The 14127-nt window shown below is 38.5% G+C and overlaps 1 protein-coding gene across 4 annotated transcripts in view; it reads right to left on the bottom strand.

Annotated features, from left to right (window-relative positions):
• The window catches only part of ITGB8 (integrin subunit beta 8), a 56884-nt gene that overhangs the window by 19759 nt on the left and 22998 nt on the right, over positions 1–14127 (bottom strand). For all 4 annotated transcript variants that reach the window (XR_793932.4, XR_793933.4, XM_010712755.4 and 1 more), the window contains exons 6-10: positions 11217–11375; positions 6555–6650; positions 6369–6458; positions 3653–3787; positions 453–858 (exon numbers count right to left, since the gene is read on the bottom strand). Coding sequence is in view for 2 of the 4 variants with exons in the window: in XM_010712755.4 (XP_010711057.2) it covers positions 453–858; positions 3653–3787; positions 6369–6458; positions 6555–6650; positions 11217–11375 (886 nt within the window). In the remaining 2 variants the exon portion in view is untranslated. The remainder of the gene's footprint in view (positions 1–452; positions 859–3652; positions 3788–6368; positions 6459–6554; positions 6651–11216; positions 11376–14127) is intronic.

Here is a 14127-nt window from a genome sequence, read left to right as displayed (position 1 = left end):
CTATTTTCCTGAACAACATTAACTTAATGGTACATGCTTTTTCAATTAGTTCATTAGTTCATATACAATTTTCATTTGTATAATTTCTTAAGAAACATAAAGTAGACTGCCAAAAAAAAAAAAGGATTTCTATCTACTCCCCCTGATTATGTTTTGCTCACTGTCCTCTAATTGGAGCAGGTTTTCCAAAAAGTGTTTGCACATATATCGGGATTAGAAACCAAGTACCACTATATCTCTGACAAGACTGATTTAGGGTGTTAGAAAATCAGAACTCTATGTAGACATTACGGCTCCTTTTATTCTCAGTATCTCATTTATATCTCCTAATTCTGCACATGCAATTCTTGTACTTGACAGCCTTACATCATTGCTTTCAGCTGCATAACGTATCTAAGAAAACAAAACACAAGGAAAAAAAGCAAAGCACAGACCTAAATTCTGCAGCTTACCAGAACATAAGTTTCCCTGGTGATATGGGCAAGAAAAATCATCCATTTCACAGTATTTGCCATACACCCTGCCTAGCTTGTTCTTGTAGCAGAAACATTTTCCCTCTATGCAATCTCCTTGGCCACTGCAGATGGGCTGGTCCTTGTGCTTCCTGCACTCCTCGGAAGGAAATGTCTCTCTGCTGTAGCTGCAACTGCTGTCACTGCAATGGGGCTGTTTGCCATCAGGAAAGGTTTCATCAACCCACACTCTCTTGGGCTTTGCGTTGTCTCCATTCTGACAGGCACAGCTTTTCTGTACATTAATAATGGTGGTTTCATTGAAACCAATAGGCTTAAGTATCGCATATTTTCTTCCCCCAGTTGTATCACATCCTTTCATTGTGACTGATACATTGAAAAGAACCTAGGAAAAATAAAAACACATTTTGCATTTATTTTTTTTTTCCCTATAAGTTACTTACAATTTTTAATGCACAAATAAAGAAGAATCTCACATTACGTATGAATGTGCAGTAGCTGCTAATAGCACATAGTGACCATTTGGGAAACATGCTAGCAAACATAAGCATCATATGTACAATTAAACCCTAACAACATGAGGTTGGGAGTAGTCTACTCTTCATGTTAAGAAAGCATAGCTACAGGAAACAAGTTTAACGCTGGATAAATACTCATAGAATTACCATCTTCCACATCCTCTTTTTATTTTTTTAAATGTTCATTCTGTTTATATTATAGAAACGCAAATCAGAATTGATTGAGCAAGACCAACACAAGCTGAAACAGATACTCATTATAAAAACAATCTACAGTAAATGTCCTTGCTGCAGAAAGAGACTGTGGAAACATAAAATACACAGGCTTTTCTGGAAGGCCCTACATACTCCTGTTAAAACCCAGAAATGGCTCACACCTTGGCAGCAGCTTATTTTTGCCCTTCCTGTGATGCAAGTGTAGCAGGAGAGTGCTGCTATTCCGGCTGCAGCCCTGCTCTGGGAGGAGCCCTGTACTCACTGTCCTCACAGAGGCAGTGGCACCTTATGCCTTCCACAGCCCTGGCACCTAATCACGGCTCTTTTAGGGGTTAGATGACTGCCATAGAGTTGGCATCTCTGACTGCGAAAGCTCTTTGAGTTTTGATATCTGTGGTGATTTCATAACAGCAATCTTTGCATTGAACTTTTTTTTTTTTTTTTTTTCAATTTGTTTGAGTGCTAGTGTTCTGACAGGGTATTCTCACTAAAATTATGCCATCAGCTGACTGAGAACAACTCTTCTAAGCCTTCTTGCAGAGAAAGTATCACCAAAAAGAAAAGGTGAGAAAGGAACCCGAGGGATGCAAGTGCCTTTACTTTTTATCATCAACAATTTCCAAATCAAAAGCATTGAAAACATAAGAAAGCTGTATCGTGGGAGGCTGAAACTCCCTACAAAGACTGTGGCATTCATTCCCCATGGCAGTCTCCCGCTCCCGGCTCCACAAAGGCAGCTTTGTGACCAGCCGGGCTGTGGCTGCCTACACCAGCAGGAGAAGAATGCAGTGCAGAGCGTGCACTCCTTAACCATCCCATCGAGGGTGCACAAAGGCTTTGTCCCTCTCTTTGCTTTTCTTCTTGTTTTTCAAGTGCTCCGTTGCATGCATAACCCCCAGCTGCCAGCAGGCTCTGTGCTTGAGACTTCTTCCATGAGGAAGTGTGGACATGCACTAATAATTCATACAGCAGGTGCATGTCACAAGGGGAGGAAAGGCTGCAGCTAGAGAATGAGGTTTGTGTTCAGTACAGGACCCTGTTAGAAAATGCGATCTTCCAGTACAACATGGGAGGGAAGGGCAAAGAACGTCTTGTCTAAAAGCCATGAAACATGATGGGTAGCAGCAGAAAGATTAAAGTTATTGCCACTAAATAATCATGACACCATGAACTCACTAATAATCAAAGTTAGTTTTGCACTATGAAGAGGCCATAGGATTTTTCCAGAATATAATGCACTTTTGTGTTTTAGTAAGGAAAGGAAGGAAGAAGGATTAGACAATGAAAGGAATGTGAGAATTAAGAACAAGCATTCTGCCTGTAAACAAATACTGAAAGGAGGCTTTGCGGTTAAAAATAATTAATCTCTTGAAGATGGCTCATTTTCAACTGCAGTAAGCTGTAAAACCACATGTGATCTTTTACAATCAACTGGCTTGTCTTTTTATTAAAAAGAACCAGATATAAATATTTTTCTTTTCGTTAAACAGAATGAATTCCATTCCTATTTCTTATGACATACACAGGGAATGACATTTCAGAAGAGTTAAGAACAAAAATCACATCTACCTTAAAGCGTAGCAGTTAATCGGCTACAAATTGTGCAGACAAAATAGAGAAGAGTATAAAAATGCATCTAAATGAACATATTTAAAATTCACACATTTAATCTATTGTTTTGTTTTGCCACTTCTATGCACAAACACAATCAAATCCCATCAACTGATCTGTGTGTACACACAAGGAAAGAACTCCTTGACCCTGCTCTCCAGAAAGACAGACTTCTTCCTGGCAAGCTACAGGAATTACTCTACTAGTCCAAGCAATCAAATAAATATATCAACACACAGAAAAGTTGTTCTGGGAAGAAAACCACTTTATATTAGCCAGACATATTCCCCCACATTTTCATGGTGCATGATGCTCCAGTTTTATAACCAATTCATTCAGTACGTGGTTACTGATCCAAATGGGAATTAATCATTTTATTAATTTGATTTATAAGATAAACTAATTACCCATGACTCTGAATGTGCACAAAGGCTACTGGAGCAAGGAGAGGGAAAGGTGGTGTCTTGTACAGATCCAAGCAGCACAAATTCCAACGATTCTTTTCCACTGAGTGATTATCTTTCAACCTCTTTAAGTACAAATTTCATCACAATGAACATGGCCATTGTGACCATTGAAGGACAAAGGAGGACAGTTTTAATGGACATTAGCTTTCAGGAAAAGCTTTGAGCCTGAGTCCCACGAGATTAGTGAGAATTAAAACAAGATTCGGAAAAAAAAAACAACAGAGAATAATAGAAAGTCTGTGATCATTAATCACTAAAGTCCAGTTTTAGTTTGAGTAAATCCCTAGAAGATTTCACACCATTCAAACCCAACCAAACAGAAAAATAAGTATTCCAGTTCCTTGAAGAAAGAAAACTATCAACATACTTCTTCATTATATCCAACGTTTTTACATCCTTCCATGCCAGTTTTTTTGCTTCCGTCAGGACACATTGCAGTGATATTGAAATTAAGATCCTGGATCTGGTTATCCACTTGAATTTTCACTTCAGAGATTAGTTTCTGTAACCAGAAAACAACTTATAGTTGCATTGCATTCCCACATATAATGTGCATTAATGACTAATATCAAGTACTGCTACAATGACTGACTAAAAATGAAGAAAGCTTGTCTGTGTGAATAAAGGAATGAATTAAAGCATTGTTTCCCATATAAAGAACCAATTACATTCCAAAAATACACAATCAATGAACTGGTAGCTCTGATAAAGTGGATTACTTTTTCCAGATAAAAATGTTTTCAGCTTTTCAAAAATGGTTTTGAGGCAATTTGAAAATCTGTTCTAACAACTATGTGTAACAAAAACTGCTTATTGTCTGAGAGACTATGTTGTCTTTTAGCTGCACACTTGAAATAAAAACAGAAAACACGCATACTACTATTCTTATTCAGTAGAAAAGGCTACTAATCGAATCGATGCTTTAAACTTGTGATATTTTGCATCTGTCTTGGAAAAGTTTCCTCTAGCAAGTCTTAGGGTGATATAAAGGCTACTGAGATTACCCTTCCTGATTTATTTGGGTCAGATAGGACTGTATAAGTCAACAATCTGTTAATTCCCAAGTGGACTTTTGACAATGCGAAGTTAATAAAAGGCCTGCTTTGTAACCAGTGTTTTCCATGTCCTCAAAAATACTATTTTATTTATATTACTAAATTACAAAAGAAATATTGCTTCTTTGCCTTTTGCAAACATATTAAAACTCTGTAAAATTGTATTGCACCAATAGAATACTAAATTTCCTTGCAAATAGTAAAAGTCATTGCATCTTACTATTTTTTAAATTAGTTTTGTAGGACATTAGTGTTACAAATGAAAATTTAATTACATGAATCTGAACACATGTTTAGCTAAGTAACTTTCAAAACTAGTGACTCATCATTGGCTTTTTAGGGATTTCCAGACAAGGTTTTCCACAACTAAGCCTAAGGCTTCCCTGCTTAGAACAAGAATACAAAAGGTCCACTGCCATCAGACATCAATACTAAATTTTCTTATGTAAATACTTATGCTACCCCGGAGGCAAAACATTCAAACACTGTTCACTGTGTTGTTTGTATATTACAAGAAACTAAAACCATGACAAAAGTATTCAGAAGTGCGCAAATCCAGTGCGGTTAAAGATAGGAAAGATGATACTGTCCAGAAAATAAAGCAAGAACGAACTGGGGGTGGCTGGAGAAGGAAAGTCCCACAGAATCTTCAATTTAATGGAAAGGATTATTTTGTCAATTTTTATTTCCTCTCTTTGAATGCTTGCCCTGGATTATCCTGTAAAAATCTGGATACAATTAAGGGTGGATGGTGCAAAAGTGGCATTCAGAACCATGATCTGCAAATTATTACTTTTTTTTTTTTCCAAGCAGTATTTCACTATTTCCTGCAAATATCTATATTCAAAATGAGATTTCTTGATTTTAGAAGAGAAAATCTAATACCAGGGAGAATTCATCTGCAATTTGATTATACTTCCTCCACTTTTGAATGCCTTTGGCGTCTGCACAATGTTTCCAAAATGACAGTGTGAAAACACACACAAGCCCACTCTACTGCTAGTAATAGACATGGGACTTGGTTCTCATTAGAGCTAATTTGCTGAAAGCAACCAAAGAGCCTCATTTAGATGGTTAACCTAGCATAATGAACAATTTCATTCTTTCATCTCCAAATAATCAAAATTAATGTGATGCACACTGATACCTTGCGTATAGACTCATAACTAATTTTCTAACTTTTTAGCCTTGCATATTTATACAACGTGCACACCTGGACGACATTCAGCTATCTAGCCTACTATCTTATTTTACTCCTGTTCTATGTGCTCCCTTTGCTCTAGTGGATCAAATGTATACTGCAAAGCTTCATTTTAAAGTTGTTTATCCCCCGTTCCACACACTATCAAGACAACAGTCTCCCCTTAAAAGCTGACATTCCTCAGCAATGATTTGTGAAAATGCTTTTTCCCATACTACTACTTCCAGTTGAGAACTCTATGTGGAAGCACACAGAGCCATTTACTTTGTTCTCTCTCAAATCCCTATCAAAGCTTTTCTTTACTGCAATGTATTAAAACCCTGAGACATGCTGCCCTGTGCAATGTGAATGCTGCTTTCCACAATATTCTTTGTGGAAATATTCTTTTTGTAAATTTTCACTTTTTTCCCTTTTTTTTTAAGAACGATGAGGTAAAATCCTCTAAATCCTGCAGTGTCCTTTTGCTCTGAATTTGTATGGTGCCTAGGCAGTAGTGTCTGGTATGCAACCAAAGATCTGAGATCCCAAAATACAAATGAAACAGAAATTTCTTTTGAGGTAACATGGCAAAGAATCAAACACTGTATTAAGGAGCATCCTTAGTACAAAATTAGCTCTTGATTTTGAGACACCAACAGCCTGGGGATTTGAGAGTTGTTTAGGGATACTGCCACCACCAATCTGGACATTCAGAAAAGTAGGAAATGTGGACTTTAGATAGAGGCCTGGAAATTCCAACTTTAGGCTCTAGTCTGTGAAAAGTAAAAAAAAAAACAAACAAAAACCCTGTACAAAGACAGCATCCAGCACAGTCATTCTGATCATACCTGATAAGCTTCTACCACCAAATCATTGAGATTTGCTGCTTGTGATTCTATCTGTCTCGCAACAGTACCAGGCAACAGAGGTAACAGATCCTACAAAAAATACATTAATTTATGTATATTCAATATATTTAATAAAAAAAAAAAAGTGCTTTCAAATTTAGAAAACGAATCAGGTTTCTAACCTACTTTATACCAATGGAACTGGCTTCCTTGAACTGCAAAAATGACATTGATGTTATTGTCAATCAATTTTTCAGAGAGCTGACCAAGAGATGGATGCTCCTGCAAAATAAAACAAAGAGGACTGCAGTTTAGTAAGAGACAACCTTAGATTTTATGTTTGACATAATACAGGGCTACAAAGCCACTCCAATCCTTATTTCTAAATGTACAGAGAAATACTAGGCCTACATCCAAAAGAAGGTATGACTGAATATTTAAAAAAAACCAACACAACAACATAACAATTAAAATCAGTGCATCAGGTGAACTGCAATACATTTCCATCATCAGCTCTGCAGCTGTGCTGCAGAATGGTCTAAGGACCATTCTGGTCTAAGGACTAAGTGAACTCTCCACACAGTACCTTTCTGTTGGAGTCTAATGCTTACAAAACAGCTTCTGGATATGTTATTTTCCATGGTGTGCCTAGAATACTAAAAGGATTCCTGAGAATGATAAGTGGGTTCTTGCTCAAAAGTCAAGGAGAAGGAATGACATGAGGGCACCAAGATGAGTGTGATTTGAAGAGTGGCAAGGCGAGTTATTAAATTTGTTTCTCAGAAGAGTATTTTGGCACCAGGGATCAGACACATCAGCAAAATGAAACCACTGGCTCAAGTTCTAGTAATGTCAATATCCTACATATATCTTACAGCTGACACCTTTCTTCAAGGCTTGCCTAAGGAGCAATGTCATTGCAATGTCCTGCTACAGTTTTTGAACCCTGCTTCTCCTTGAGGAAGGTAGCATGAGTTTCACTTCTCTTCACACTTTGGACATTACTCTTCTTGGTGAGGTACCTATGAGAGCAAGTTCTGTGCTATGACCTGCCCTCCTACACTTCTTGCTGACACAGACTTGGGAACAAGAGGTATGCTGCTATCCATTCATCCAAGATATTGGGAAGAACAAATGTCTCTGTGGTCTCAGTGGGCTTGTACATCTGGACAGTGTGGGATTCCTTTCAGTTCCAGTACTCCAAAGCAAACTGAATCTGAAAGTCACTGCTGATTTACTGTAAGTCTGGGAATACTTCCTAGGAAGTAAATTCAACATCTAAAATTAATGACAAAACACAGTGAAGTGACTGGGGCTCTTTCCAGAGATTTCATCAGGACACCTATACATGTGTCAAGACAACCGCATTACCCCACATACTTCTGCGGTCTTTCTCTTTCTGCCATTTTTCAGCATCTGTCCCACATTTTCTTTCTTCCTTTCTCCTACACAAACATGCTCTCACAGATTTCTTGCACAATTCATTACTCCTCGGAGTGCCACTTGTTATTCAAGGCAGCCTGCAAGTCAAATGCTATCCTAACAGTAATTTGAAAGCCAGGACAGCAGAGACAAAGTTATGCAAGGGGATAAAATCCATTTTCCACCACATTGCACTATTATAAATAGGCTTGGACAGAAAGAACAAAGGAGCTCCTTGCTGCAGTTTGATCCTAGACAGGATCTCCACTCATTTATCCTTTGATAAGAGATTATATTTTTTAAGGTAAGTGATAGATGTTGGGTAAGACAGAGATAAATCGACATTCTTACAGCTGCAGCTTCTCAGTGTGCCATATATGAGGGTCCAGAGAGTATACATTCCTTACTTAAGACTGAAGTGCAGCAGCAGAAGCCTTGTTGCCTCTCTCACAACACTGTATTAAGACTTCCTCCCTTCTCCATGACCACAGACCACAGTGATAGGGCCTCCTTGGCCTGCACAAGCTATTTGCCACATGCAGATGACTGGTAGATCACACATGAACCAGGTGCTCCCAGGACACGGGCTACTGAAACTAGATGTTGTATAAATACCCCCTGCATTCCACACGCAGAGCAGTGGTGAGGGATCATCAGAGGGTGCTCAAACAAGTCAGTGTCCTGCTCACCATATGACACCAGACAGATCAAATTCTGGTAAAATGACCCTTCAACATCTCTGCAACTAATGGCAAAAGTTTGAGATTGGTAGTAGCTGAAATGGGATTCTATGAAACAAAAGTTTATTCAGATAGATGATATACATAGATATGCAAAAGCTGTAGGGACCAGATCCCAAATTACAGTCTGCTCACAAGAAAAACTGAGCCTCCATCTTCTTGCCAGTTCTAACTCATTACAGTGCCTGTTTTGGTTAATAGTACATCCAAGTTTCACTACAGATTAGAAGGACAAAATTCCTTTGTATTAGAATGGATATACTTTTTTAAAGCCCCAAAAGAATCATACTATCTTTTTTTATTTTAAGCACATAAAGAGATGACATAAGGGACTGCTGGTCACTTGAGGAGTCTCATTCCACTTCTGGTAAAAACCTTGGTGTACTCTAAGTATTTTTATCTTATCTACTCCCACTACTGTTTAGGAGAATATATTCCCATTTTAGATCTTCTTTCTTGTTCCAATTACATCATTCATTTTATTATTTTAACCTACTGTGTTAAACTTAGAAGATAACTAAAACAGACGTTAAGTATTTCAGAAAGGGAGCGAACTGAGCATAGACCTAATAAAAAGAAACTGGATTTCTTTCTTGCCTAATGCTTTTTGCTGATCTGTGTATGACTACTTAACAAAAGTTAGCAAGAAGCGAGAAGCAAAGTGAATAACTGGAAACATTTCTGATTTAAAGATTAGGCTTATACAAATAAATACGGAAAGGTCCTCTTAACAGGAACAAGAAAAAAATCAAAGTATGCCAGAATTCAATCCTCTCTAGACTATCAGGTGCTAGGAATGAAAGTAGAAGCACAATATTATCACAGATGGCTCTTTAATTTAACATAGCACATCAAAATTGAACTGAGAAGAAAAAGAAAAAAAGAAAGCTATGTTTCTTCTTTGCAATTTATTTAAAAAAGAATTGATAGACTTCCACAACATCTCATTTAAATATTAGTTACATAGACTTTCTTTTTTCAGCTAATGAGATATATCTGAAATAATCACAGACAATGTACTACCGAGAAGGAAAAAAATAGGAACCCAGTACACTTACTCTTCTAGACATTACTGTGCTATCTTGTCAAATCTGCTCCAGAAAATATCTGATACTGAGAAAGATTTCCATTCTGCGCCTGTTCCATTACTAAACTTTAGATGCAGGCACACAAGAATTAACCAATGGTGGAAAAAAGTATGTGCCAGCAGCCAGACAACACATGGGCCAAGATGTGCTCATCTAAGTATCCTTCAAGGTCATTTCATTAGGACAGCCTGAAAACTACATAATCTCACAAAAGCATCAATACCAAAAATAATGGAGATTTCTTACTGCAAATAGAATAATAAAATCATGATTCTTCATCCCAGAATTTAAAAAAAAAAAAAATTTCTTTAGTCAGCCATCAATCAACCCTTGAAGGAATGGATTCTTTGCTCTTGCAGAACAAAGGAAGGCATTGTTTTTAACCTAGGGACACTAAAAATATTGAAAATGGACAGGCTAGTTAGAGGGAAATAAATAATCCTGACATCACTGAGGGATTATCCAAAAGGTGACAGAGGGAGTGAGTTACTGTAAGAACATCATATAATTAGAAATCCAGATGACCTTCCGATCAGCGTATGCTCGGCTGCCTCCTCCACTCAACAAGGTTACCCCCTATTACTGGAAATCTCCTGTATTTCACTATAATCTCCTTTTGCTTCTCCATCCCAGTAAGCATCTCCGCTGGAATCCAGTTCAGGGCCAGCCTGCACACAGCCCTCACTGATTTCCTGAACGGCCTGGCCTGAACGTGGGCTGGATGCTTCAACTAAGTGCAATGAACAAAACTACGAAAACTCTGAGTGCTGTAATGGCACCACAGCTCATATTTCCATTTTCTGGTGATTACACAGCGATTTAGTAATGATTCACATTTCTTAAAATGAATGAATTACATTCATTCAAGGAAATAGCAATTGCAATTGTATAGACCTCATGAAAACATTTCTTTCTTGATCACTCATAATTATTTTGTACATACTTGAAGAAATCCTTTTGAAAGTTAAAATTATCTGTTGAACGCTTATTATTTTGTTACAATGGATTTGAAGCAACTTTTTACACACGCATGTATTTCAACACATTTGTTTTTTACTGTAAGATTCGAATATATTTAATATTGCATTAACACAGCAAAGCTTTGTGGTACCTAAGTATTTTCTAGTCCATCAAGTTTGGAATAGCTCACCACTATTCCACATCTTCAGTTTTCTCTTACAAAGTATTCTCAAACAATGCAACTATGCATCTTCTTACCATAAAGCATGATCAATTCCTTTGTCTCGTTAGCATATGTAATTCTGACACATTATGAGCTGCTTCTGCAAAATATCACAGCCTCCTACTTAAGTTTTATGCAGAACGTTTGCCATTCTTGTGAGATGATGGTAAAAAAAACACATTAAAAAACAGTAATATATTCTCCTGTGCTCTGTACTGTTGATTCAGACTACAAAACACTTATCTCAGATGAAAAGGATGTCAATATTTCCATGCAACTCATTTTTTATTACAAATCTTGCCTACCTGAGAAAATATTATTTTAACGGCTGAATTAAAAGCAATGCTCTGACACTGACCTAAAAACCTCCTTTACACCGCTTCCCTGAAGGCAGAACGTATGACATATACCTTACCATACTCGTAGCTTTGACGTACACATTATCTTTCAAATGGCAGTTTCCATCGTGGGGAATCACGATCCCTGCTAATTTACTATCTAGGGCTAGATGGGAAGTTTGGTCTGTCATCACAAGAAGTAGTCGCTTGGCTTCTTTGCGCCATCCAATGTGGCTCTGAAAAGGAAACAAAACTGAACATAATAAAGAGGTAACTACCTACTTCCAATAATAATAAATAACAAAATGAAAGATGAATGTAGAAGTCTGCTTCCAGGTGTTGGAATATTTAGAAACACTGAGTTTAAACCAGGATATTTAAAGCATTCTTTTTTTTGTTGTTGTTGTTGTTGTTGTTGTTGTGTAAATGTATTTCACATCACACAGAATCACAGAATGGCCAGAGTTGGAAGGGACCTCAAGGATCATGAATCTCCAACCCCCCTGCCACATGCAGGGACACCAACCTCCCCATTTAATACTAGACCAGGCTGCCCAGGGACCCATCCAACCTGGCCTTGAACACCTCCAGGGACGGGGCATCCACAGCCTCTCTGGGCAGCCTGTTCCAGCACCTCACCACTCTCTCTGTAAAGAATTTCCCCCTGACATCCAACCTGAATCTCCCCTCTCTCAACTTAAAACCATTTCCCCTTGTCCTACAGTTATCAAGCCTTTTAAAGAGTTGATTCCCCTCCTGCTTGTAGGTTCCCTTTAGGTATTGAAATGCTGCAGTGAGGTCACCCTGCAGCCTTCTTTTCTCCAGGCTGAACAAGCCCAGCTCCCTCAGCCTGTCTTCATAGGGGAGGTGCTCCAGTCTCCTGATTGTCTTCGTGGCCCTCCTCTGGACCCTCTCCAACAGCTCCCTGTCTTTCTTGTACTGGGGGCTCCGCACTTGGACGCAGTACTCCAGATGGGGCCTCACAAGAGCAGAGTAGAGGGGGACAATCACCTCCCTGTCCCTGCTGGCCACCCCTCTTTTGATAGAGCCCAAGATACCATTTGCCTTCTGAGCCGCAAGGGCACACTGCTGGCTCATGTTAAGTTTTTCATCTGTCAAGACCCCCAGGTCCTTCTCCACAGGGCTGCTCTCAAGGACCACTCCTTCCAGTCTGTATGGATGCCTGGGATTCCTCCGTGCACTTTGCCGTGTTGAACCTCATCAGGTTCACTATTCTGAAAGTCAGAGATCCACTTACCACTTGCTTTCATTTTTGAAGGAAGATCCCTCAAAATATAAACAAATTATACACTATATACTGGGCATGACTAACAGCTGCCACATTGTTAGTACATAAAAAGATATACATGTAACATCTGTGTAATTTTCTGGGATCCCATAAGCATTACAAACAACAAATACAAATCCAATGTGCTTTTCCGGAATTCAGTGATATGAAACATATAGCAGGACAAGTTTAGATCTACACTGGGTTGGGTGCTTATTTCCAGAACATTTGTTTCCCTTCAAAGAATGAATGATTGCTTTAAATAAAACTTTGAAGAGAAAGACATGAATCACCTCATTTTCTTTTTCATTCCCCTCTCTATTATTCTATTTTCTTCACTAATTCCATTTTTTCTTCCTTTTGCCTCATTTCTTGCTCCTCCTTCCTACAACTCTGCCTCATCTCTGCCACTTCCCTTAACACAGCCAGATACTGTCCACTTCATCTGACACCTACCTTTAGGACAATCCATGGACTCAGCCAGGCTTCATGATTTATTCTTTCATTTTTTTTTGCTTTGCAGAGAGGGATTTAGCTCTCTTCTCAGACTCATTCTCTGCTAGCTCTCAATGGGAAATGAGTATCTAATAATAGTAGGGGCAGTAAATGCACAGCGGCGTACTGTATTTTCTAGTTTATGTGCTAGCACCAGCCTCACCTACAGAATCCTAGCAGCATGATATTATGATGGTATTAATGGTATTATTTATAAACAGCTTATAAACAGCAATCTTAAAAAATCCCAGTTTTTCCTCCAGCAGTGCAGAATCTCCTTCCTTCTAGCATCCATTACTTCATTTGTCAGCTCAATACTTCTTCCTTCATATGTCTTATGAGCAACCAAAAATTTGAACTTCATGTACTACCCTGATTCTGCTTGCAACAGGGATGTATTGGTTAAAACAATTGCAACAAATTATAAAGTTCTTTTGCAAACAAAAGAAGTGCACATTAATATAAATTATAGTTCATGATTGTAGATATGAATTGCATATTGTTCTCATTTTGATACACAACTAAATTAGTGCAAAAGCCTCCTCATTCTCATTAATCACATAATCATTAAGGTTGGAAAAGACTTCAAAGATCTAGTCCAACTGTCTACCTACTACCAACGCTGCCCAATAAACCATGTATTTTAGTACCACAAGTACCACATCTAAATGTTTCTTGAATATCTACATGGATGGTGATTCCACAACCTCCTTGGACAGCTCATTCCAGTGCATGATCATTCTTTCAGAGAAGAAATTTTTCCTAATATCCAACCTGAACCTCCCTGGTGCAACTTGAGGCCATTCCCTCTTGACCTTTTGCTAGTTACCTGAGAGAAGAGGCTGACCTCCCACCTCATCACAACCTCTTTTCAGGTAGTTGTAGAAGGCTATGAGGTAACCTCTGAGCCTCCTCTCCTCCAGACTAAACAATAATAGTTCCCTCAGCCATTCTCCATGAGACATGGAGCTCCAGACCCTTCACAGCTTCATTGCTCTTCTCAGGACGTGTTCCTGGGCATCAGTGCCTTCTTTCGTGGTAAGTATAACACAGCACTCAAAGTGAAGTCTCACCAGAGCTAAATACAGGGGAACAATCACATCCCTGGTGCTACTTCTGATACAAGCCAGGATGCCACTGGCCTTCCTGGTCACTTGGGCACACTGCTGGCTCATGTTCAGCCTAGCATTGACTAACACTTTCTT

The sequence above is a fragment of the Meleagris gallopavo genome, chromosome 6 (genome assembly GCF_905368555.1).
Source record: "Meleagris gallopavo chromosome 6, MGAL_WU_HG_1.1, whole genome shotgun sequence".
Classification (NCBI taxonomy): domain Eukaryota; kingdom Metazoa; phylum Chordata; class Aves; order Galliformes; family Phasianidae; genus Meleagris; species Meleagris gallopavo.
Note: the sequence above shows the minus strand (reverse complement) of the source record. Positions and strands in the feature narration are given on the sequence as shown.